The following is a 26,290-nucleotide window of genomic DNA, read 5'->3' on the forward strand; positions in this document are numbered from 1 at the left end:
TGCCCTCCTTTGGTTCACTTACTCATCTGTATGCTTATTTAGAGCCAGAATGGTGACTGGCACTATGCCAGGTGCTGGGGAACAATAGAGATGAGAGACTTGGTCCTTGCCCTTGAGGCCTGCAGTGGGGCAAGCAATGCGATGGTAGCCCAAGGTTGGTGGCAATGGGGCAGCTGTGCACTAGGAGGCGGTAAGAGGAGCTTCTGCCTCCTCCCATCCACACAGTCCAGTGAAGGCCACATGGCTTGGAGTTTGCAATTTGAGTGCTTCTGAGGCTACTTGTTCTTATGAGCGGGCAGAGGAAGAAACTCCCTGTTTGAATGCTGGAGGTAGGCACTTGACAGTGGCAGGGCCAATAGTGACTCAGACCCTGGCGAAAGGCATGCTCTGGGCCCTCCTTCAGAGGTGCAGGGGTGACTTCTGCATGTCTCTTAAGCTGGCAGTTACTGAAAGGACTGTTCCAAGTCTTTCCCAGGGAGGAGGAAGAAGGGCACCCAGGCTCTCAGTAAATACTACTGGTAGCAAAGCTCTGGGGTGGCTGAGTGACCGTGGGGCGCCTGTAGCTTTCCCTTGGCTTCAACTTCACATAGCAACACACAGACTTGCTTATAGGTATAAATCCCAAAGGCCCCTGAATACAGAAGGGCCAGCTGCTTGCTCATGGATGGAGAGGTGCTACATCGGGATTGTAAGCCAGGCTGTGGTATTTAAATGTAGCACAGAAGCTTCTGGCCTGAGCTCCAGAGCATCATTTAGTTTGGCTGCAGCTAGCTTCTATTTACCCCACCTGCTGAGCAGCCAGAGCAAAATACTGCTCGGGAGCTGGGCTAGACATCCAAGGACACACACTTGCAATCCCAACTGAGAGCACGTGCTCTCTGGAGAAGGGCAGGGAGATGCAATTTCAGCCCCTCTCTCCCCACCCCAGCTTTAGCAAAATCCCGCTTGGTAAGGTGCTGGACACCGCGGAGACCCGAGCCCTCCTTCCCTTGCGTCTGTCACAGCATAGCTGTCGTTTGTATCCCCGGTGTGAGAAGAGAGGTCTTCAGGGTGGTGTGCAGGGGCGCCGGCAAGGGATAAGGCAGGGAAACTACAGAGCACCACAGTTTTCGGGGCTGGGTGAAACTGAGGTCCCTCAGTAGAACAGACGAAGCTGTTTAGTCATCCATTCTGAAGTCTGATTCTAGACACAGGCGTGATTTGTTCCTGTGCCCATCCTGTTTCTCACCTACTGAAGAGTTGAGGGTGCAGATTACTTATGGGAATATACCTTGAAAGGTCACTCTTAAGGTTATCCAGAGCCCCCAATCAGAGCTGACCTAGGGTGTGGGGATCCAGATTTAATCTTCGAAGCCACTAGTTCTCAACCTTAGCTGAACATTACAATCAGCTGTAGAGATTCTAAATTATTTTAAAAACATGTTTTACTAAAAAAACCTTTGATGTGAAAAGTTTGAAACACTTGAGATGAGAGAATAGTAATGAACCCCCATATACCAACATCCAGATCGAACAATCATCAAAACAGTCCTATCTGCCTAATCTATCCCCCTTTTTTCTTTGCTGATGTGTTTTAAAGCATTATCCCAGACATGATGTCATTTCACCTTTCCATACTTCAGTATGCACCTCTAAAAAACATAGCCATTTTCTTACATAACCAGAATACCATCATCACACTTAATAACATCAACAACTATTCCTTGGTATCACCTAATATACCTGGGGATCTTAAAATAGAAAGTTGGTGCTTGATGAATCTTTGAAGGGAGGCTCAGGTAGGAGTATCCTTCCTAAACCTCTCATACTCCACGATTCCAATGTGCAGCCAGGGTTGAGAACCACTGCCCCATCAATCCAGGATCCCGCTCAGGGGTCTGATGCAAGCTCCTTGAATGTCCTTTAGCCCCTGTTCACACGGTACATAATAAAAAAGCCAAGGTAAAGGTGACAAGTCACAGAACAGGATAAAGAGAAAGAAAACAAAAGCACCATGTCAGCAAGGTACAGAACCGGACCCACCGCATAACCTAAGGAGTTCAGGCCCCCTTACTCTATCCCTGAGATCCATTAAGGGTCTAAGAGGCCTGGAAAGAGTCATTCCCAGGGGCTGCTCAGGTTGCTCAGAAGGCCCTCCGTACCTCACACCAGGCCAGCCTCCATTATGCCTCCTCTAGATATTTCTAGCTCTTGTCCCTTCTGTACACGCTGTCTCTCTGGCCTAATATTCTGGCAAACTCAGAGCTTCGGCACCTGGTCTTAGACAGGATTAATTAGGCCTGTGGTGAGGGGGTGTGCCAAAACTTCTCGGGCGTTGGCACTAGGGTTTCGGACCACAGCTTTCAATTTTACTTATTTTATTAAAAAAAAAACCACACACACACGCAACTAAACAAAACATCCAGCAGAAAAGATGAGGCTGTATCACTGCAGCTAAAAATACCTCCACTGAGGGCGTCTGCTCACCAGCTCTTCAATTAGAGATGCTACAGGCCCTCTGTGAGCTGTGCAGAGCAGGCAGCTCCACGGGGGCTCTGGGTGGCTGGGGACAGTCCCTGGAGCAGTAACTAGTGACTGCTGGGTAGAGGGGGGCCTGGCAAACAGCTGGCCAGCCAGGATGACTGGCACACATAGGTTAATTCCCAAACCCCTCTTTTGCTCTACAGACCCACTGGCCAAGCCAAGAAACCTCTTGCCTTCTTTCCCAAAAGGGCCAAAATGCCAACTATGAGGATGACTCAAAGTAATGTGGGGACCGTCCGGGACTCCTCGAGGTTGCACTGAGTGTGACAATAAGCACAGGAGATGATGGCTGGCTCAGGGTGTGTCTGTGCTACAGGACAACTTACAAGTCAGAGTCAGTGCTAACTAGACACACAGGTGAGGTATCCCAGTGAGGCGCAGGTGAGGAAAGGGGTACTTGAAATGCAAGCTTGACATCAGAGGGGAAAACTGAGCGGAGATATAGGGCTTCACAGCAATTAGGGCGTCTTTCTGGGGATCTCTTTTCTAGATCCTCTCAGTCCGAAAGGTCATTTAATCTGGCACACTTATTTTTATGTGGGAAGATGAAGCCTCAGAGAGGTTAAATGATTTTTGTCAAGGTCGCAGATTTAGTAAATGGAGGAGCCAGGACTTACACATGGAATTTTTTTATTACAAGTACAGTGCTCTGTTCGACTACACTAGCTATGTCATTCCAACGAATAGATCCACTCTATGCATTCAACAAGTGTTTAAAAAACTACTGGAAAAGGTATTTTCAGTTTAGGTGCCAAAGGACCAAAGAATGTCAGGTGTGAGTTTCCTGGATGACCTGGGAATTTTACAGTCTCCGCTTCTGGAGAATTCAAGGGTCAGACTCAGCAACTGAATCAGATGTTCAGTGGGAAAAGTGATAGCACCACAGATCTGTGATCTTCATTTAGCCACAGCTCTAGAACCACTCCCTTTTCTGTCTGGGGGAGTGGGAAACACCTACTCTTAGCTTGACTGGGGGATACCAGGAGAAAAGGAGCCAAAGATAAGGCCACAGCTGTCTGGTCTGATGTAGGCATTGGCCTTTCTCGTTTCTTGGCACTGTGTATGGCCCTTATCAAAGAATCTAAAAGCTAAAGTTGATGGTATGGGAGGATTGGGTTAAAAAAAAAAAAAGCGTTGACATTCATGGGTATGGGGAAAGGTGGAGATTGGTTCAGGAAGAAGAATGCAGTGCACATGGATCATTGTCTGAATATTTACTGTGGGCGAGGGCTGTCTACAGTCCTGTGTTGTCCAATATGGTAGCCACTAGCCACGGGTGGCTATTTAAAATTTTACTAAAGATCCTGTGCCTGAGTTGCACCAACCACATTTCAAGTGCTCAATATCCTTAAGTGGCTAGTGGTTACTCTACTGAGCAACGCAGATAAGGAATGTTTCCATCACTGCAGAAGGTCCTATTGGATGGCGTGGGTAGATTGATTGTCTTCTCACACTTTTTGCTGGCCACGATGAGTAGTTTCTGAGACCCCTTTGGGGAAGAGTTGAGTGGAGGGAAGCTAGAGGGTACCATCCTTCTCTCCGGCAAACCTATGAAACCAGGGAGCTCAAAGCAGCTCCGAGCAGCTGGAAGTGTGAGGGCACCAGTATACTAGACTCAGCAGGCCCTAACCCCTCTTCCTCAAGGCCTTGCCTGCTCATTCACAGCCATTCTGACCTTTGCAGATTTTATTTGGTTTCTATTTTACGCTGTTTTAATTGATGTTTAATATAGCTTAACTCTGCGTGGTGTTCCAAGCCCCTCACTAGGGGGCCGCTCATAGGCAGAAGCACAATTAATAGCAATCCCCAGAAAATTGTGCCCTGTATCAAAGTTGTCATTGCACCATATAAATGCTTATTATTACTATTGAATTCTCTAGCCCTGACACCTCCCTGTGTTTACTAGGTAGCAGATAAACCTCTATGTTTGTGCCTTCCCTACTCTACCACACCATCAGGACTAAATATAGCTCTTGTGTATATGTTTAGCTCCATTTAGCTGTGCTTTGGAAAAGGGGGGAAAAATCAGAGTTAATAAAATTAAATTGCCGGAAAATGTGATTTGTTCCTCCCCCACTTGACAAGTCCTTGAAAGACATACAGACGTCACTGCTAATGAGACGGGTAACCAGCCTCAGCTATAGGGTGGGGGCAAGGCCCAGGGCCTGCTAACATGGCATGGCTTCTGGATCTGCCTCCTGAGAGAATGAGGAAGCAGGCCTTAGAGCACAGGATGCTGGGGACAAGGGATGATGCCCAGGGGCCCACCCTGTGTCCTGGCAGAAAGTGACCAGGAAAACAGTGCCTGAGCTGGAGTTCTGCCCAAGAAGTTAGCGGGCAATAAATTTTGCCCCTGCCCTGCAACTCTCTCAGGTGGGGGGGGGGGGGGGGGGGGCAGCAAACAAGACTGTAAGCCTCCCCACCCCAAGGAAAAAGAAAGCCCCTCAACTTAAAACGGTTTAGTACTCCCTGGTTGTTTCTTTGGGGCTATTTTGAAGCTCAGATTTTGGCATGAAGAGATAACAGCTTTTCTACGATCGCTAATCAGGAAAAGCAATGGAAAATTCCAGGCTTGTCAGACACCTGTACTCCTCCCTCTCTGGCATGGCTTCTCATCCTGTGTGCGTTCTCTCTGTACCCCTGTCTAGTAAGAGTCCTCTTCACTGAATGCTGAGGCCCTGGGTGACTTCCTCCTCTGACTTAGCCTTGCGTCCTTTTCTCACTAAAATAACACAATTTAGAGAATGCACGTGTTCATCTCTCCTGTCCGCCTCTGTCAGATACACTCCACTCCCTTTTATATGCCACTGTCACAGTCTTCCATTATTACTTGTACTGCCAGTGGATGAACAGGTGGCTGTCTGGGAGACTGGTAAGGGTACAGGTAAGATCAATACAGTGGGAATGTGGAGATGTTAACTCTCCCACAACTTACTATGTGAATGTGTCCAAATAATACCTTCTTTATGCCTTAGTTTTCTCAACTACTGGGCACTGTTTTGATTGGACTGTGTAACCTGTAGAGCCCTGATAGCTACCAAAGGCTCTAATTCAGTATTCTGAAGGCTGTATACTCAAGTCCTTGGAAACTGCATAGGTCATGTTTATTTCTATTTATAACCCATTTTTAATTTTTGTACTCAATGCTCTATGGAGAAATGTAGATTCTAAATTCTTCTAACCAACAAAGGAAAAGCTCTAGGTTGTCTGACAGGGAAATATTTCTAAATACACTGGGTTTCCCATATTATATTTGCTTTGCCTTCTTCCATCTTTGCTTAAAAAAGAGGTTTCTAAAACACCATAAATGCTTTCTGTGCTCAGGCATAGCAGGAATGAGGCCGCCTAGGCTGACAGAAGAAGATGGCGTCGATCTCCGGCCCCAGTGGGGCAGGGCTGTTGGTCACCTGCTGCACTCGCTGCCTCGTCTCCAAATCAGGCCTAGTCTATAGTTTGCTGCAAATATTAGGAGCTGAGCCACTAGTACTTCCCACCCATGGCAAGCCTTGAACCCTTTGTACTCTGGCTGCCAAGACAATCTGAAAGCAGGGGGCCACTTTCCATCTTAGGAGAAAAACATGTGCATTATATGGAAATAGATTTTTCTTTCCCCTACCTCTCCTCATTCCCAGCCATTTTGCATGCTTTAGACTGAAAGGGAGGAAGACCTGTCCAACAAAGCTGAAGAAGGTGACAGAACTGTCAGAGACTTCCCCTGCCCCATCTACGCAGGCCAGAATGGTTTATTAATGATCCATGGGAAAGGAACAATCATCCTGCTGGCAGCTTCACATGTAATTAAGCAGCGTCACAGAGAGCTGGCGGCCTTCTCCAGGTCTGGCATGTGCAGACTGCAGAGCTACCTGACACAGTGACACTGGGTTTCTGCTGCAGTCTCCCTAGTGGGAGAGGGGCATCCAAAACAGTGACCTAAACCCACTGGGCACTCAGGAGACAGGACTGCAATGGCAGTGCTCTCCTGAAAGCCTGGCTGTGTGCTTGGGCTGACACAAAAGACTGCAAGCTCCCTGATGGCAACAAGCAGCTCTGGGGAAGTGCAAGTCCCACTCGTCACCACTAACTGCCCGCTCAGGTAAGTTGCTCCCTTTGCCGGGTAGAGGTCATGAACAGGGTGAGCTTCCAGGCACTCCCAGGATACTCCCCCCCTCAGCCAAAGTGCAGCAGACAGCAGTTTCTGGGGACTGGTCGTGCCGTGCCTGGACTCCAGCCCTCCCAGCCCCTCCACAGTGCTGAGCGAACTTGCTGCGTGTGGTGGGCAGCAGCTGTTTCTGTGTGTTTGTGTGTGTCCATTGTGTGTGTGTGTCTGTGTGTGTTAGACAACCAACAACATTCCAACTACAGTACATGCAGAGAAAAGTAGGTAAGATCAAGTTTTGCCTTTGTAGTCAGTGCTNGTTTTAAAAACGAGCTCTTTAGTGCATGGCACCTGAAATGTCCTGGGTCTTGACTCCATCACCTTTCTCAACAGTCAGAGGGTATTTCCATTGAGGGAGAACAGAAACACACACACACACACACACACACACACACACACACTCCTCCGTTTGTTTCTAGAGCTGAGGAGTGGTTAAGAACTGTTTGCATTCTCCATCCCCTGGGAGATGCGGACCCTTCCTAAGCACAAGAACCTTTCCTTCACCTGACTCAGCTCACCCCTAGGCACCCCACATTCCCCCAGGGTGAGCCACAGTTACTACCTGAAGTCTTGGAATGACAAACCTCCGTACATTCAGCAGAAACGGAGCGAGTTCACAGGTGTCACGGACTTTTCACTCACTACGTTGTTTACCTTGCGTAGGAAGATAAAGGAAGGCTGCGCCCTTTGGGAGAACAGTGGAGAGGCAAGTGCTGGGCGGGGCAGTGATGTCCATCAACTGATGTCATGCTGCCTCTCCCTGAGAGTACAGCATGTGTGGCGAACCCCTCAAATGAAGCCAGAGTTGAAGAACATGTTCCACGGTCATTTTCTTGCTCAGTACCTGCAGTCTCCTTCCTCACTCGGCTTTGATTGTAGGAGCCAAACACAGTGCTTCTCTCATTCCTATTAAAGCAGCCTAGAAACCTGCGTAATCTCAGCTGCGGCTCAGCAACTAACAGGCAGAGAGAGGTCACTGGTGGTCTGGTAGGAAATGGCCAGCTCATGATGAATGAATTGGTACTGCCTGCCATTTTTACTTGCCATCACTTTAATCAATAATGGAAAAGGTGAATTGCTATTGATCTCTTCAACACCTTTCAACGATACTGTACAAATTACAGAAACACAAGGGGGACGGTGAAAGCGTCAGGGCAGAAGGACAGATGAAAGAAGTGTGGGCAGGGTGAGAATGCTGCTTATTCCCAGAGCTGGTCCCTCCATCACTGGGCATTAGGCATGCTTGTGTGTGTGTGCGTGCATGTGTGAATGTGTCACGAAGAGCCCTTCCTCACACCTTGAAGGGCTGGCCACAGAGAGAAGTCCCGGGGCCTTCCCTCTGCACTTCACGTGGCGCTGTGCCTCATCAGGGCAACAGGGCATGTGAAACCATATGGCTTCCCTTGATGCAAGGCTAGGAGTCTGTATGTCGAGAGGTACTATGGGTCCCAGGGCCTCATGAATTTTTGACGTTGTCATACTTGAGTGGTGTCTAGCTGGGCTAGCTCAACACCTGCCTGTGATTCTGGATGGGAAAACAAGAATCAAAAGCTTCGAGGGCAAACTCCAGCTTTGCCACGCGGACCCTCAGCACTGGGTCAACTACCCAAACAAGCTAGGCAGGAAGCTGATAAAGTAGAACTGTCTTTGTATCATACTTGATAATAACAAAGAGCATGGCTTCTGGGGTTTCAAGCCTATCCTCGGAAACACCCTAGGCTGAAAGACCTATCATAAAGATCAGAGGCAGGGGCCAAAATGGGAGAGGTCTGACCTGAATCCTGGGACAGTTACCACACACAAACAGGCAAGATGACAAACTGTATGGAAATCAGTCTCACTCAGAGAACCAGGAAACAGTACACACTGTTACAACAGATAGGCCTAAAAACTCAGAACAGGAAGATAAGCATTTTGTGTCAGATTTTCAGGGCTTAGTCCAACCAGTTGGCTACAAGGAAGACTGAGAACCACTCACTGCTTTGGGACAGCTTCTGTTTAGGACATACTGCTTCAAAGTCATGTCAAGAAAAGGGCAGTGTTAACAGACAGATTTTATGGCAGAGAGTAAGGGAAAACCAATGAGAGCTAGACCCATGTGGCAAACAATGGTCAGATCTCAGGGTCTAGGACCCCAGGTTTCCTGTTGAGATGCAGGTGAGAAGAAAAACAAAAAACAAAGCAACTGTGGGTCCCTCTCCAGGTAGCACAGGGCCCTAGCTTGTGTGTGCTGATTCGCTCCTAGGCGAGTGGGAGATCTAGGGGCTCCTCGGATCCTCTGTAACATGCCTTCATAATCACCGTTCAGCTCTCTCCAGGCAGAAGAGGGCTGAGTGCTCCCATTTTGCAGATGGTAAAATCAAGCAGGCAGTCACACATCAAATATGAAAGAGAACCCAACCTTTAAAGCCCTTCAGGATGCTATTGGCACTCTTGCTTAAAGGCTCCTCCTGAGACAGTGAGTCAGGGTATAATTCTGAAATCAGCAACAACGCACTTTGCCAGTCCCCTCACCTTCCTCCCACAAAAAACCTGAAGGGCCAAAACGTAGAGCAAAATAAAATGCAAGTTACAAAGCTGCTGATGTGTTTAGAGTGGAAGTGCTGATATTAGAAGGAGGAAGTGGTTAAGTGCACCCTTGGTGTTCGGAAATGGCCACGTCTGCAGCCCTGTAAAGTGATGAAGGATGAGCTCTGGCTGTCTTTGCCAGGCAGACAGAGAGACTGGCCCAACACTCAGGAGGTGGGAGCATGGCTGTGAGAAGGCACGAAGATAAGAAACACTATTTAGCAAACACCAGTATCCTCCTACAAGGAATCTTCCAGTTCCGAAAGTGACCCTATTCTAAAATTACCAAGTGGCAAGTGGCCAGGCCAAAAATCCATATCCAATCAGTGGTAATGGACTATTTATTGCATTTCCTCATATAGGGTTGCAGCATTGCTATAAAAATCCTGGGTCAGTAGTTTTAGATTTATTTAACCAGAGAGGTAATAGCATCCCAGCACCACCAACACTATAGAAAGCTGTGAAGTAAAGTGGCTTATACAGGCTGCTAGTAGTGGTGGAGGGACCTGTTGGGTTTTACCTGCAAAATCTCCACTTTTAGCTGTATATTCAATGCCAAGACCCTCTTCTGGTACGACTAGATAGTATTCCACAGCATCGAAAGAAGGCAGAGGGAGAAGAGGGAGGCATTATGCTAACCTGGAAAGAAAAATGGCACACTGAAGCTGTTTCCTTTCAACTCTTCATTCCTGGCTCAATAGATAGCTTTTGCTCTTGTTGCAGGTGACTGTCCCAAAGGATTCGTCTTGGGTCCTTTTCTTGTCTTTTTCCATCCTGGTTAACACCTAGATCTTTCTTTAGAGCTCCTGCCTGGCACTCCACTATCCTCCAACCCTCCCAAGTTAATACAGATCAAAGATAAACCTATGGCAACTGTAGACTGCTGTGGCTGTGGAAAGGTGGCATGGGGACAAAAAAGAGCAAATGCTACTCCATCAGAGGACAGGGAAGCCTGGGCCAGCTAGGATCTAGACAGGTCATCCCTATATCCCTTATTTTCAAGTCACCGTGACATCAGGAAATGAGCAAGGTCAGAAGTCCTGTGTAAGTAGAAAGAAAAGCATGGAGAGCTGCGAGTATTGGCAGAACTTCCTGTAAATACCCATATGGCAGTTCAACTGCACAGCAAAGATACTGAAGCCATTATTTCTTAGACATCTATGAGGTTTGTGTGGAATCCTGGCTTTTTGGGTCTTGGTGGCAGTTGGCCTTATCTGTCCATGACTCAGTCAAGTCTAGAAGAGGCTCTGTGCACGGGGTGGGGCTCTGTTGGCCTTACGTCCAGACCTTTACTTTTCCACTGAATGTGACACTGCCTAGAAAGAAGAGGTTCTAATGTGTAGGAGCATGCAGACGCTGAGGCAAAAATACCCTGCTTCCTCAATCTTTAAAGAAAAATGACTGGCTAACCCCAGATGGTATTTATTTATTTATTGTATTTTATTTATTTTTTTAATTTTAAAGTTTTTTTTTTTTTTTTTTTTTTTGACAGAGAGAGAGACAGAGCGTGAGCAGGGGAGGGGCAGAGAGAGAAGGAAACACAGAATCTGAAGCAGGCTCTAGGCTCCAAGCTATCAGAACAGAGCCCGATGCGGGGCTTGAACCCACGAACCGTGAGATCATGACCTGAGCCAAAGTCGGCCGCTTAACTGACTGAGCCACCCAGGCGCCCCTATTTATTTATTTTAAAAACTTTTAAAAAAAATGTTTGTTTATTTTGAGAGAGCAAGTGGGGGAGGGGGAGAAAGAGCGGGAGAGAGAGAGAGAATCCCAAGCAGGCTCCGTGCTGCCAGTGCAGAGCCTGATGCCAGGTTTGATCTCATGAACGGACACTTAACTGATAGCCCCACCCCCCATCCTGATGGTATTTAGACAATTTTTGAGAGCTTAGAACAAGAATGGCAAATAGGTATCAGTGCAAGTGCCAAATTGACTCAACTAGTAGTAGCTCCTAGGAATCCTGTTTTGAGAAGATTCTGAGCCCTGAGCCAAAGCAGTGCTGTGACCAGAAACATCTGCCATGGGTGCTAGACGGTGGTGGGGGAGAGGGAAGCATGGTTATTTGCCACTACTTGTTTAAATACATGGGCGTGGCATGTGCAGAGCACGGAGAGGACTAACCATTGTTCTGTGCGGACTCATATGAATGCTGCTCCCAACACACATTCCCGTGACCAGCCTACCTCCCTACTCTGTGTATCGTACTTTATCCACACATACTGAAGTTCTAATCCTAGGTTTTAGCTAAACTCCAAGAGAAGAATTTTCATTCATAATAAAAATGAGAACACACTGTTGTTCACTGAGTATTTACTATTCACCAGGGCACCAGAATTGGGAATTTCACATATATACATTATTTCTACAATCACCTTACAGAGAAGGTTCCTTCATTGTAGGTGAGGCAGTTAGGTTTAGCAGGGCCGTTGCACAACCCTAGGGGCACCATTCTCTTGAATTCTATTATGCACTGAGACTGCCCTGGATTTAGAGAAGCTAAGGATCATGTCCAAGGTCATTCAGTAAATGGTGAGGTTGGAGCAAGAATGCAGGTCTGACTCTGCACATGTTACTGACAGAGTTTTTAAGTGATCAGGAAGGGAAAGATGTCCTTAAATGTTCTGGATCTGGGTCTAAGAATGAACTTATCCTTCCTGAATAAGTGACACATGGTTAGACCAGGTTACGGTATCTGTTGTTAATTCTCAAGCTTGCTCATAATCTTATTTCATGCACCACAGCATTTCATAACAGACCATTGGTCACTTTCATTTTCAAATTCCATTTAAGTTCAGCTGACCAGAAACTGTCACAGGTGGAGTGGCAAGAGGGAAGTTCATCAATAAAGCCGGATTTGGAACACAGAGGATCTTGTCTAGTCCTTGGCAACAGACAAAAGGAGTGGGCATGCTAAAGACAAGAAAAGGGCAGGGTTAAGGTTGGCTCAGCCACTAGAATAGTCACTACTGTGTCCTTGGAGGAGTCACATGTGAAACACCAGAGTGTTAGTATTACCTGGAGTGCAAATGAAATGTGCCAGCTCCTTGCTGGCAGCTCTGGCAGCCCTGCTACTGCATAGTAGGGGCTGTGTTCTAAAAAGATTATCAGTTGGACTATATAGTTCCAAGGAGAAGATACTAACATTCAGGCAGTGGGCATATCTGGGAATGGTTAGGACAGACTGAAGAGGGAGACATGATGCCTGAAGACCCCCAAACATGCCAGCAGGAAAGCTCACATTCAAGTCCACGTGGGTGCTGGCCAATGTGTTGGGGTCCCATGTGAAGGTCTTCTGGAAACAGAGAGTGGGCAGGTCTGCATGAGGTCATCTTTAGTATGGAAAGTAAATATGATCTGCTAGTCAGAAGCCAATTATTTTCCTAATTAGGCTCCCAGAAAGAAATGGACAGACTTCATAAATAAGGGATTTTATCTGAAAAACAAAAATTTGGAGCTGCTTTTCTTTTGCCTTTGTTATTATACTATGAATATTAGCTTCTTTTTTTAAAGAGAACCCTTACCAAAGCTCAAGAAGCAGTGAAAATTCAGGATGATTGAAGAGGTAAGACAAACCAGGAGTTATTACTAGGGGCATATGATACATCTAAATGAAAATAAATGGCACCCAGCTCTCCTAGCATAATCCTTACCTGTGAGGAGTCCAGACATCTCTTACCTCCTGATGGAATTTTTTCCATTTGTTCTGGGTTACAGGCTCTACATAGCTATACAGAAGGTAGACCAGGATGTGCCTGGCAATAGCTGTCGTCCACAGGGATGGAAGAATTTTATGTTAGATAGGCAGATAGTACTGAATACCATAGGTGGCAGGAGCTTAGCAAAGCTCGGTTTGAAGGATTTTCATGACCTTGTGTTTGTAATGATAATCTTGTAGGAAGCCAATAAATTCACTCTCCAATGGCAATCAGTACCCACTATATTCATTTCCAGGTTCAATTTAGATGAAGGTCAAAGTAAGTACTGGGGGCCATTCTAGTAGAAAGATGCAAGAGGAAGTCATGGTTGAGCCTTTTATATCTTTACTCTGAGAATGATGTGGGTTAGAAGTAAAGGTATCTTGGCAATGCCAAGGTAATTGTTTATGTCAGGTCTAAGGGCTATACTTCCTATTTCCTTTTACTGGTCAGAACAAATTGAACAGGCAAAGGAAACATCAAAGTCTCTTAAGGAAGAGTTTATAGTAGTTAGTAAGGACCAATTCCCCAGGGAAAGGAAGAATCTCTCCACTGAAAAGGATTTTCTTCCCTGAGATGGAATTATATCCTTGAGACCTTCCTACATGTCCCAAGGAGGCCAAATCTTTTGTGGCCCTAAATCTTATTCCACCTTATTCTCTTCCCAATCCCAACAGCCAGGCTGGGATGTGAACACTGGTCTCGGGAGGGCAGTGAGGCCTAGCAAACTTTGCCCGTCAGCCTGTATGACATAATTATAGGTAATAGGATCTTGGCCAAGCCAATGAAAAATTAGGCCCAGCAGCTATTTCAGAAGAATGGATGCAATTCTATGCTTCACTGGCTATGAAAGTTCTAAGCAGAAGAATAGGGAAACAGACAAGAGCCCAGCTGAGCCAGCAGCTCTGCAGAGAGGAATCCCACTGGAACGAGCACTCTGCTGGCACCTATCAGCACATGCTGCTGAGCTAGTGTGGGAAGGCTACTGGTGACCGGCTACCCAACGAGGAGAAAGGCTGATAAGGGAGACCTCGCAGCCGGGGAGGGAAAAACAGGGCGATGTTACAGTATCTCCCATTCTTTATGTCACCTTTTCTCATTGTGATGCCATCTTCATTTAGGGGCTGGAATGGAAATTGAGGGCTTTCCTTCTAGGGTTTTTAGAAATACCTGTCAAGGGCCAAGAGCTCAGAAATGAAGAGGCTGTAAGTAGGCAGGTAACAGCCTGGTATTCACATGGTGCTTACAGCCTATCACTGAACAGGAATTTGTTGATTGGAACTTCAAAATAAACCCTTCATCTCACTTAACAGTTTGATCCACAAAAGCACAGGATGGGAAATATACCAGGGAGGGAAAGAGACGAGTAGCCTCCTGGGAGAATGATACAGGGGCACTAATGACTACTATTTGAACACTGGATGTTTTTCAAAACACTCACACATCATTATCTCATTACCTTTAAGTATCCTGGTAGGACAGCCAGGGAGACCAAGGGATGTCAGGGTCCCCTAGTAAGCAGAGTCAGGCTTGGCAATGCACTTTTTCAATGAGAAGCTCCTGAATTAGCAGCTGTGTGTCCAGCCTTAATACTCTAGTCTTCCTCCCTGACCCACAAATGGTGACCTTAAAGAGCTTTCCCAAAGAACTATAAAGTACAACATATACAGTAGTTGATTTAATGAATCTATTAAGTATCTCTTGTATGCTAGGCAAACTACAAAGAACACAAAGACAAAAGCATGGATCCTGACTCTGAGAAGCGTAGAATCTAGTGGGAAGACTTAACACACACGCAGATCCTTTCAACAACATCAGTCAGTACAAGACAAATGTGTGCACAGGAGGCTATGGGGACCAAAGGAAGGGCATCTCAGCCAGTCTGGGAGACCAAGGGAAAGCTTCCCAATCTTGAAAAACAGGTATGAATAAGAAAGCAAAGGAGGATGTTGATCTATAGGGTGGGGAGCTTGGGTCTATCTAAAGAATGGGAGAGATGAAATGGGAAGGTGGATATGGGGCTGTGAGTATGGGAAGGTCAGTGAAATGAGTAGTGGTGAGACATGGAGCTGGGGAGGTAATCAAAATATGTGTCAACTAAGGAAATCAGACTTTGTCCCAGAGGCGGTGGGGAATTATATTTATAAACGATGGATTTATTTAGATTTGTGTTTTAAGAGATTAGAAATAGGAATATGGATATATATGATCCAGCAGAAATGGAGCAAGATAGGTTGGAGAGGAGTCATTATAAAAAAAGAAAAGAAAAGAAAAAAAGAAAAAAGAAAAAAGAAAAAAAAAAAAAAAAAAAAAGAAAGCCNAAAAAAAAAAAGGAAGGCCCACAAAAGTCAAACAACAGATGAAGCAGGAATCAGGCAATCAAAAGCTTTAAGAACTGACAAGAAGAGCATAAATATTTTGGGAAGGTGTCGCCATAGCAAATCCCTCAGATCCCTCTGGAGTCTTCTGAGTATCCAAAATCAGCCTCAGTGTTTCCTTACTGGAGATGAACTCTTAGTTTAACTGCTGGACTCTTAGGGAAGTCCTTCACAAATTAATTAGTTCCAGATATTTGACAGTGAGAAATGGATATAATACTGCTAAAAGAATGACCACATTCTAATAGAAAAGTTGGCAAAATCTGAGGAAGAAAAAGCACCTGATTGGGAATGCAGACATTTGGGTGTTGGTATTTGCTCACAACAAGCTCTGTGAATAGAGGCAGGTCACTGTGCATGTCAGTTTCCTGAACTGTGAAACTGAGATAATATCTCTAATGTAGGTTTGCTTTGAGATTAAAATGAAATATTGTATATGTAAGCACTTTTACACTAAACTACTATATAAAAAGCAGTTGAGAATGGTGACCTTACTGCACTCCTTCTTCCCTGGGCAGTGGCAGAGATCATCCAGAATAGAGTGTCCTTTGCAAATAAGTGGAACATTGGTAGACAGCTGGCCTGCCTTCCCAACAGGTTACTATCCATCTCAGGGAGAGTTATGGGACACGGTCTGCAAGCAGTGTTTCACTGGCCTTACCTGTACCAGGTGTCCTTCACCCTTCTGGGTTTCCCCGTGGCTCCAACTATCCTCAGTGCTTTGATCCAGAGACCTAACTTTGCTACTGTTTCCCCTCCCGTGTGTCTCCTGGACAGGAAGGGACCTGCACTGACAGATGGGAACAAGAAGGGTGAGAGCATATACCACAGCATTGTGTGTGGGGGCAATGTGCGGAACAGTAGTTTCAATCAACGGGAAGCTGCTTACACCAGTTATTATCTTTCTCAGACAAGATGCAGCACATTTGGTACTAAAAACAAAAAAATAAGAAACCATTTTCCTTTTATTCTAAGTTTTCTCTCCCAGACACACATCTCTCCATAAATACGCACCAATATTCGCTGCCAAGTCCATATTCCTCTGAAATGTAAATACATGTTTTTTTGGACAGCACCAGTTGCTTGTGATGCTTCTGTGCATCATTGTTTTTAACAAATCAGGAGGTAGTGGGAGAGTGGGGACCCAGGACTCTGCCCTGGCCACTGCAGCCTGCAGCAGGAGCTCCCCAGGGGGGCGTCCTCCCTTCTGATGCCAGCAGGAAGAAGGGAAATAGGTCAGGGAAGCAGCCAGAGTTTTCAGCTCAGGCTGTCCAGCATGAGGACATTTTCCAGGCAGCAGCAAAGGGTAATTTCTGAGATCTCAAGAGGACAAAGGGTCACTGTGAAAGGTCTTGGAAATGATCACCAAACCTCTATACATCCCATATCCTGCCCTAGGGAAATGTACCTCATACAGCCTGGAACTGTGAAGAGGGTTAAATTGTGGCACTGATCTCTTCCAATACCTCAGAGCCCCTTCTCTAAGAGTGCGGGTTTTCCTGACAGTGACCATGTTGCTGTACAGGCAGCAGCGGGTCAGTGAGTGAATGCTGGCTAGCTGGCCTTCTGGCAAGGTGTGAAGAGATCCCAGATGACTATTTTCTTCACAGGAAGGGTCTCAAAGGGAAGACAAAGGCTTTGGATTGGTAGATCAATGTTTTAGACAGGAATACCTAGGCAGGGAAGAATCACTTACCCAGGACCACATGATAACGAGTGCAGAAACATTTGACTCAAGTCAGTTATCTACCCATTCCCCAACGCTCTCTCTCACCACTACTTCCGGGAAGATGCTAACGATGGGCACAATTCCCCATCTGGGATGATACACCAGATCTTCCTTCCTTCGCAGGGTGGCGGGGAACTGCCTGAAAGAGGCAGCTGTATGGGGGTGGGGGGAGCACAAAGGGTGTCATCAGCTCATGCCATCCAGTGGGACACAGCACTCATATAGATCACAGTCACAGCTACAGCAAGGGACACAATGACCTCACATTGTGTGGCCCACAAATAGCCCAGCCTCAAAGGCAGGGGATGCAGAGTAAATTGTCATTTTCAGGGCTACAACAAGCTAAAAAACCAACCAACTCAGCACACTGTGTATCAGCACACTTCTTGTGATAAAAAGACAGATAAGTAAATATTTAAGGTTTTGTGAGCCATATAGGCTCCATCATAACTATTCAACTCTGCTGTCTGAGTATGAATAGCCAGAGACCATAGTACATAAAACAGTTAGTATGGCAATGTTTCAATAAAACTTTATTCACGAAGACTGGCAGTGGGCTGACTTTGCCCACCCCTGCTATATATTTACTGAGTCAGGCCGAGGAAGAACTGTTGAGCTACCTGGGTTTCCTCTGAGTAAAAGTTAAGTGTGAAGTCCTTTCAGAGCTCCTTGGCTGCTTTGGCCTTTAAGGCCACAAAAAGTCCAGTAACAAGCTGGTGTCTAAATCGTTCTTATTGCCCTGGAGCAAGAATGCCAGAACACCCAGACCACTGACCTGGAACAGTCCTCCCAGACTCCTAGCTCAGGGAAAGGAACAAAAGACAATGGGAGCCAATGGCTAAGGAGAAAGAGCACGTAGAAAAATAGAGAAAAAGAAGAAATATAATGAAAGGTGACCGGAAAGACAGGAAAATGGAGCTGAGTGGTGGTCAGGAATGTCAGCAGCTCTGTGCTAACTAGTGTCACTGTAAAACACACTTAAGGAAAGCAGGGCTATCAGGTGTCCCGATGATGAGGACCATTCGAAACATAAAGAAGAGACTTGTGTGAGACTCTGGCAAGTTCCACGTGAAGCTACGGGACAGAGACTACAACTCTCTCTTCACCCAAAACAGAAAGGCACACAGCAACTTCTGCTCCGGCCACTCAAAGCCAAGACAATGTACTTCATAAAGAGAGAGTCAGGCACCTGTATCCCAGGTTTCCATCTGCTCCCTGGCAGGTGGGCTGACCTAGGGGCAGTTAGGAGTCTCTCCCCCACTACACGTTCTTCTCCAGTCAGTTTATAGGTTCATGCATGTGAATCTAACTTTTTTTTTTTAATTTTTTTTTTAATGTTTTATTTATTTCTAGGAGAGAGAGAGAGAGACAGCGTGAGCAGGGGAGGGTCAGAGAGAGAGAGGGAGTGACAGACTGAAACAGGCTCCAGGCTCTGAGCTGGCAGTCAGCACAGAGCCCGACGCAGGGCTCGAACCCACAAACCGCGAGATCATGACCTAAGCGAAAGTCGGACACTTAACCGACTAAGCCACCCAGGCGCCCCCATGTGAGTCTAACTTGATGGACATGCTGTTGTGGGATCACACAGGGGGCCCAGAATGTGCTGTGAAATCATGAAATCTGTGTGCTTCCCTCTTCATATAGGATACTGCCAGTTTACAGTAACTGGGAAAAGTAGGCAGAAGGTAGAGAAATCCTGGTCAAAAATAAGATAATAAAATCACATCATCGGGATACCTGGCCACCTGACCAAATCAGATTATCAAGGGGATTGGCACAAGGGTCGAACGGAGGCCATCACAGTGGCCCAGCTGGAGTGGAATGGGGTGCCGTGGAGGCTGCCAGGGAGGTAAGAGCTACGCGAGGTGAGAGGCTGTGAATGCACACTCAGGCACGCATGTGGCTGCACCGCGCTTTCTCCTCTGGGTGGGAGGGGCCTCGGCATCCAGGAATGCCAATCCATAAGGCTTTCCTAGATGCGTGTGGGGTGGAAGGAAGAGGTGAAGAGAAATGCTCCCCGGACAATGTATGGAATAAAAATACAGGTAAAAGCGAAGTGAATAAACTTAGAACAAAACAAAAACTGCTCTTCACTCCTATACTGTTCAGAAAACAGTTTACATGCATGATATGAAGGGAAATGCCCAGGGAGAACAGGCTAGACCTGGTTCCTTTAGTTAAAACTTCAAGGTATCCTGGGTTTAGGCCATACTCCTCTTCCCTCTTGATAAAGACATTTCAAAACAGGCCAGGCAATCTGAGAAAATGCAGCAAGTTTCTTTATCAAGAGGCTCCCAACTCAGGGCTATGCAAGATTGGGGAGCTACAACCAAGAAAGCCAAATGTCAAATCTGGATTAGACCACGATCTGCAAACTCACACACCAGGGGCATCAAAGAAGATGGGGAAAAATTTATCTTCTTCAACAATCACATATCAGCAAACATACAGACAAAGGTAAGGTCACGATACTCAGTAAAAGGGGTTTTGGGCCACTCACTCCTTTTAGTGCCCAGTATTCTCTCTGACCCCTTTGTGCTTTTTGCATGTCACCAGTGGGCCAGAAAACGTGATCAGAAGGAAAGTGACTGGGGAAAGGAATTGAAAAAGAAAGGGAAAGGAACTTCAGGAGATGGGAAACAACAGGGGAGGACAATGGTGACAAATGGGAGGGCAACACAGAAATGGGGCAGAGCTAGGAAGTGATGAGAATGTTCTAACAAAGGTCTCAGATAACCCCATGTGGGCCCTTCCTCCCTCCCTGCAAAGCACGACCACCAGACATCTGTTGCTGCTACTTCTGTGACGATTCTAAGTCGCAGACCTTGTGTGGACCTGCTTTTTCCAACAGAGCCACTCTGTAGTTCATTATCCAAAGGCCCACACCGAGGAAATTCCAAAATATTTGTCCTGTCTACCTAATTACTGTGCTCCAAATTGCAACAGCTACTGACAGACAACTGGACTGTTTGGATTCTTAAAATACTTCTCTGGCAGGGGCTTACCTTTAACTGATAAGAATTCAAACTACACCAGGCAGTTACAAAATAGAGATGCAGGGGGCGGGGGCGGGGAAGGCACTCTGCATGACGATTTCTTCTTCACAAACATGAATGCATCTCAGCAAAAATAAAATGGGGGTCATTGTGCGACTGAGGAGGTAAGGAAGGGGCCCAGCACTCCAGTCTCCGCCCCACTATACAGCTGGCCAATACAGCCTATGCAACGCCCAGGTAGTTGCAGTTCATTCTGGGAAATGGAACCCATCTATCTTGAACTAAGAATTCAGGATTCCTTTTGCCACTCCATTTTCTTTCACACAACGGAAAGGTAAGTGCTAAAAGAAATCCCCAAGAGGTGGCGACCCAAAGCAAATAGTGTCACTTGGCCAGAAGTCAGAGGTGGTTTTCCTCAGACCAGGCAGTCCCATACAGCATCCTGGGCTGGCCTGCTCTCTTGTGCCTCTAGTACCCAATATACTCACTGGTGATTCAAATCAAAATGAGAGATGCTGACGCCTATGAACATCCCAAAGCCCACACGTCTGATCTCAAGCATCTACAAAGACCCACGAGTGAGCTAACCTCTGAGAGGACCCCGTAATCTTTTAGCTCTGTGCATATTACGATATTGCATGAAAGCTAAAGGGACCCTATGGGTTTGACTGTAAAAGAAATGAGGACAAAGGCAGATCTGAAATCCTCAGCCTGAGCCCAGCACACTCCCCCACTGTTCCTTTCTTGTGCCCACCTAGCAGGATGAATAACTGGAATACTCCTGGAAAGAAGATGTATCAGTTGACTATGACTTGATAAAAATTAGCAGGTAGATGGACACCGCAGCAGCCGAGAAGCCCAACTCCTGCCTGCAAGAGCCAGGCCAACGGGCAGAAACAGAAATACAATTAAATTAAGTCAGAAAACCCGCTACAGAAAATGCAATTACTCAAAGATACAAATAAATGTTCAAAGAAAATTGGCCCCTGATAGGGTTAGTCAAGCTTCTAAATCCAGCTGGAGGCAGGCAGTACAGGCTGATTCACCAAAGAGGAGGGCTGCAGAGCTCCAAGCCCTCTGCTTTGGGATGCTGCCTAGGCCGGCCTGGTGTTCAGCATGCATCCCAGGAAGCCAGGAGCGNGTGACGCGGGGCTCAAGGAAGCAAGATGTGGGCAGGTACAGGACAAATGGTGGATGAGGAAGGCCGAGCACCAGAAAATGACAGACTGATCTCTGACGTGGAAGGAAAGCACGAGACCAAGGGAGCCCCGTTTTCTCACCCCTCTCCACACAAGAAGCAACTGTAAGATGTCCCACCTCTCGCTGCAGCACCAGCTCCTTGGTGAAAAGTGTGGCTTCCTCACTGAAAGGCTCTCCTTCCTGCACCAAGCCTGGGAGGTTTCGGGCTCCTCTGGGGCATTCGATGCCTGTGTCAGGAGAAAAGGAGAATTGGTGATGAAAAGGGGCCTGGTAGGCCTAGTGTTTGCAAGGATGGGCCCCTGACACACTCAGCAGAGGAGGACTTAGATCAGAATGCCATCACATCAGAGAGAAGGTGTGCAGAGGGAAAAACCAACCATCGCCAGGGCAGTGATGACTGGTGGGGAGGGGCCTGGGAGCTCTCAGTCACAGCATCTGGTAATCAGCATGAGACCTGGAGAGTTCCGAATAAGACGTGCAGGGAGCACAGGCACACCCAGATGTGGGATGCACCCCCTTACAGCCCCACAATCTCACCGGCCTCACCATCACTTATGTAAATGCCTCTCTCCCCTAATTCATACTGCTATCCTCAGCCACTCTGCCTCCTGAGAGTCGTTCCAGTGACTCCGAGGCGTTTTCTCTTTACTATCTGGCTTTCACGTCAAATTCATAAGTGTTAGCTCAGTGTCATTTTTCTCTTCATAAGCTTCCCCTGCTGTCCTCTGGCTATATTTTGGACAATAGTACCATCAGTTTTTCATTCAGAATGAGAAACAGAAATAACGGAATACTGATAAAGTATAAGGAGTCTGGAACCAGACAGACCTGGATTCACATCCTAATTATATCACGTATTTGCTCTGTAACCGCAGCCAAGCTGCTGAACCACTCAAAGCTCAGTTGTCCTATTTGTGAAACTGGTAGAATAATGTATCTGCCTCACATGGTTGTTGTGTGAACTAGGGGAGATTATGTATGTAAAAACACGCAGTAGCACAATGCCTGGCCTATGGAGAAGTAGATTACATTTTAACTCTTATGGTTTTATCATGATTATTATTATTTATAGTAATCACCATGCTCATAACCTCAGCTGTCTTTCACTCCATACTTAGCCTATAAGATCCCTGAGGATCCCATTCTTCACACTTCTTTACATCCAAAGACGGTCTTTTATACAGCATAGGTGCTCACTGATCAACACAGAGTACCTTTTCTTTCCCTGATTCAGGCATTCATTTTGCAGATGTATTTGTCACTAACAGTGGTCATCAGTGACAGACCATGAAATATGTCACATTTTGATACCTGAGTTACTTATGAGTATTTCCAAAAAATTCATACTGCAACTGTAATTATGAGGCAAAAAGCTGAAGTAGGCTAGAGACACAATAAAAGGAAATGATCAGAATATGGGGGAGGATGCATCTATGCCCAGGTCTCTGAATCACTGCTGGTCTCTCCTGCTGCAATTAGGCAGAGTTGGAAGGTGTTACCTCTTACTTCCAAATGGCCTTGGGTGCAGGTACAAGAGATTTGGTGCAGGAGGCAAAGTGGCAGGATGTCTAGGCTATTGCACACACTTGCCAGGAAGCCTTTGGGCGAAAGGGGCCCCCACTGCTGGGACAGAATATGTGTCTCTTACGGACGAAGCCAGGTGGCTGCTCATGTTTCTGGCCACAGTACAGATTCAAGGTCACGAAGCTCAGGGGAAAGGGAATAGTTTATACCTTGGGTTTTTAGAAGCTCAAGAACAGAGCTTTCCCTCCAAGCCTTGAGGCCTCACAAAAGCAATACATCACATGAAACGGAACACCAGAGAGGGAGTGCAGCAGTAGGCCAGGAACTGCAGCAGGACGGCGGCTGGGGCTGGGGGCCAGGGCCACTCTCCCAGCTGTGCAAGGATGGGAAAGCTGAAGGCCCAAGCGTCCCCTGGGTGCGAAGATCACTAGGGCTGCCTCATTCTGGGCCCTTCAGTACCAAGCTGCGTGGGAGAAGTGGAACTGATTTTTGGTAAAAAAGAGCAATAAACTCATAGCCAAAGAGCCTGAGATTCAACCCAGAAGGGAGAGATGGGGCTAGAGTAAAACTGAATGAAAGATAGCCCATGGTTTCCACAACATCAACAGCCAAAAACACTTTTCATTTTCTGTCTGCAAACTAAGCAAGACAGAATTGTCAGAGAGAAAAATAAACAATTCTATTGAACTTTGTGGCCACAGACCCATAGATAAGGCTTTGCTGCAAAACAGGAATAATGCTAAAATAAGTTTCCAGTTTGCTTCTGATCCTTAGTAGCCATCTGGGTGGGGCCGAGCTGGAGGCTGTCGGCGGGCTGGTTATGAACTGGAGACTGGAACCAGGAGGAGGCTGAGCCAACTGACTGGGCAGTAGAAATTGGGGGAAAGACTGCACAAAAAAGGCACAGAAGATTTCTGAGTCTCACTGGTTGAGTGGATATACCTACTCTACTCTGATGTCACGATCTTAGCATTTAGAAATCTCAAGAAATCTAGAGATCCCAGCAGCTCCCTCTGAATTCTGGGAGACTACAAAACGATTAAATCCAGAAAACAAGATGGCTCAACCAGCCCAGGGAATTAAAATGATTTAAGCAGAAATGGAGTCAAATGTGTTTCAGGAGAGACCTTTGGGCCTGTGGTGACCAAAACTCAGCCACTCCATGTAGATTCAGAGGCAAAGGAAAGGAGGGCCTTTCTCATCTATTCCCCTAGCTGCCAGCAGCTGGGCTCCATTCAGCTCTTCAAGAGGAGAAAGCAGAAGTAAGTGGTCTCCCTGTACCTTTTTAAGTGGGAAAAAGTAAACAAATCGATGCATATTAATTCCTGAGAGGCAGGTTGGTAAAAGAAAGGAGGGAACAGAAAAGTGCCTGAGAACAAGAGTATTATCTCTGCCTTTATCATTCACTTCCTTTTCTTCTGGGCGGTCTCCCACTTTGCTCTCACCAGTCTTCTCTGAAGTAACCCCTTCTCTGTCACATCTCAGCTCAGGACAGACAGGGAGAAGCTATATCGTAAAAACACATCCAGTGGAAGTGGGAACCTAGGTATGAGTGCTAAGAGGAAAAGAGGTGTGAAATGAATATTTATGGAATACCTTCTGTCTATGAATAGATCTAAGGCCTGAAATCACAGAGCTACTAAGTGGCCTATATGAACCCCGAACTGGCAGATGCTAAAGCCATCGAGAAGAAACCCAGTTTTGGAGCTCACTAGCACCGTAACTAGAGGGCATTACAGCCTGTCGTGGCAAGCAGGCAGGAGCCAGGGCTTGGGGCCCTCCAGTTCTCGTTAAGCAGGTGAGCAGGGTCTGGGAGTCCAGGCACAGCTGGTGTGTAGACGTAAGGTGGAGGGGTGCTTGGCACTGGGGCCGTCCAAGTAGTGGCTTCCATGCTTAGGGGCAGAGGAACTGCTAGAGGTGGGGGGACTGGGGTGGCTAGGATGTCAAAACAGGGACTGAGAAGGGAGAGGCAGAATCTACTTCTGATTGTAAAGAAGTATATAGCTGAGTGTTTTCCAGCCTTTCATTTTATTATGACCCATATATACATTTACCTATGAGTACATACATGTATAACAAAGTTTCCACAAAACAATGGTCTGTTCTGTTTCATTAGAGAAAAAAAGATGCTTATGACACTGAATTAAGTCTCTAGTGGGTCAAGGCCCTCAGCCTGACGCTGATATAGATTAAGGGATGAAGAAAGAGACTGGGAGGGCCCTGAAGGCCTTCTTAGAGAGTTCAAAGGCTATGCTGAATGCTTATTTATCAGCTTCTGGACTTGCTTTTGTGTCCTAAGGGATAAAGGAATAGGGAAAAAAAAATACGCTGTCCACCAACAGAGAGGAAACCAAACAAGTGTTAACATTCTAAAAGCCAGAAAGGCAGCTGTTGCTGCTGAATATCAGGTGAAGACACATGCTGTTAGCAGGAAGTGCTCTGCTCAGCCTGCCATTCCTAAGAGCCTGGCCAATAAGTAAACCTGGTTCATGTTGCACCTTTATTCAAACAAAGATTGCATGACTGGACTGGTGTACCTGGTATGTTGCTCTGTTACCAATACAGTGGGGAGGGAGGGAGGGAGGAAAGGAAGGAAGGAAGGAAGGAAGGAAGGAAGGAAGGAAGGAAGGAAGGAAAGGAAGGAAGGAAAGGAAAGGAAAGGAAAGGAAAGGAAAGGAAAGGAAAGGAAAGGAAAGGAAGGAAGAAAGAGAAAGAAAGTGGAAAGAAAGAGAAAGAAGGAAAAAGGTTAAAGAAAACAGATCAAGGGAAGGAAAGTTGGGTTCTCGAAAGGCAAACACCAAGCTGCAGCCACTGAGCTGCGCGGGCTGACACACAGCAATGGAGAGCTCCCAAGACTGTAACTACGAAGCGAGATATCACTGGAGTTCCAGAATCTCTCCCCGGCCGCTTAAGAAAGGGCCTGTAATTCTGGATTGTGCAGATTACCGCTAAATAGCTACTTTTTCTGATGATGCACTGGTGCAGTGCTCCCTGCTAGTAAGAGCGTATAAACTTCACTGTGCCTCAAACGCCACAGGTACAGGTTAACTGCCAAACTGACTCCTGACACAAGTCACTCAAAAAGCAAAAATATTTTGCTTAAAAAAAAAAAAATTTTAAGAAAAAATTCCCAAACATTGTTTAAACATTTTCTTTGCCGATGATGGGGTATGCCAGAATGAAGAAAGATACTGTACCCTGTAGGGCTCTTCAGCTGATGTCCATGAAGGACAGGTATGACACACACCTTTATCCATGTGGCTCCTTGACCTCTTTTAAGCCGCACAGATCTATCTGCCTATAGCTAAAACCCCATTATTTTTCGTATCTTATTTATGCTTTCTGGGATATGATGGTTAAAATAAAAAAAGAGGATGTGCCTGATTTTGTATGGTTTAGGAAGACAAAATGCATCACTAGCTATGAGCACATCATGGTTCTGGTTTATGCTCTGCCACTGATTAAGTATGAAACCTTTCTGGGCCTCATGGTCTCTCTCTATGAAATAAAGGAGCTCCGAG

At 46.4% G+C, this 26,290-nt stretch overlaps 1 protein-coding gene across 1 annotated transcript in view; it reads right to left on the reverse strand.

Annotated features, from left to right (window-relative positions):
* The window catches only part of SND1 (staphylococcal nuclease and tudor domain containing 1), a 417,734-nt gene that overhangs the window by 74,080 nt on the left and 317,364 nt on the right, over positions 1 to 26,290 (reverse strand). Inside the window, exon 16 of the mRNA XM_077770770.1 lies at positions 21,363 to 21,472. Coding sequence (XP_077626896.1) covers positions 21,363 to 21,472 — 110 coding nt within the window. The remainder of the gene's footprint in view (positions 1 to 21,362; positions 21,473 to 26,290) is intronic.

This window comes from Crocuta crocuta, unplaced genomic scaffold, assembly GCF_008692635.1.
Source record: "Crocuta crocuta isolate KB4526 unplaced genomic scaffold, BGI_CrCroc_1.0 scaffold266, whole genome shotgun sequence".
Taxonomy (NCBI): domain Eukaryota; kingdom Metazoa; phylum Chordata; class Mammalia; order Carnivora; family Hyaenidae; genus Crocuta; species Crocuta crocuta.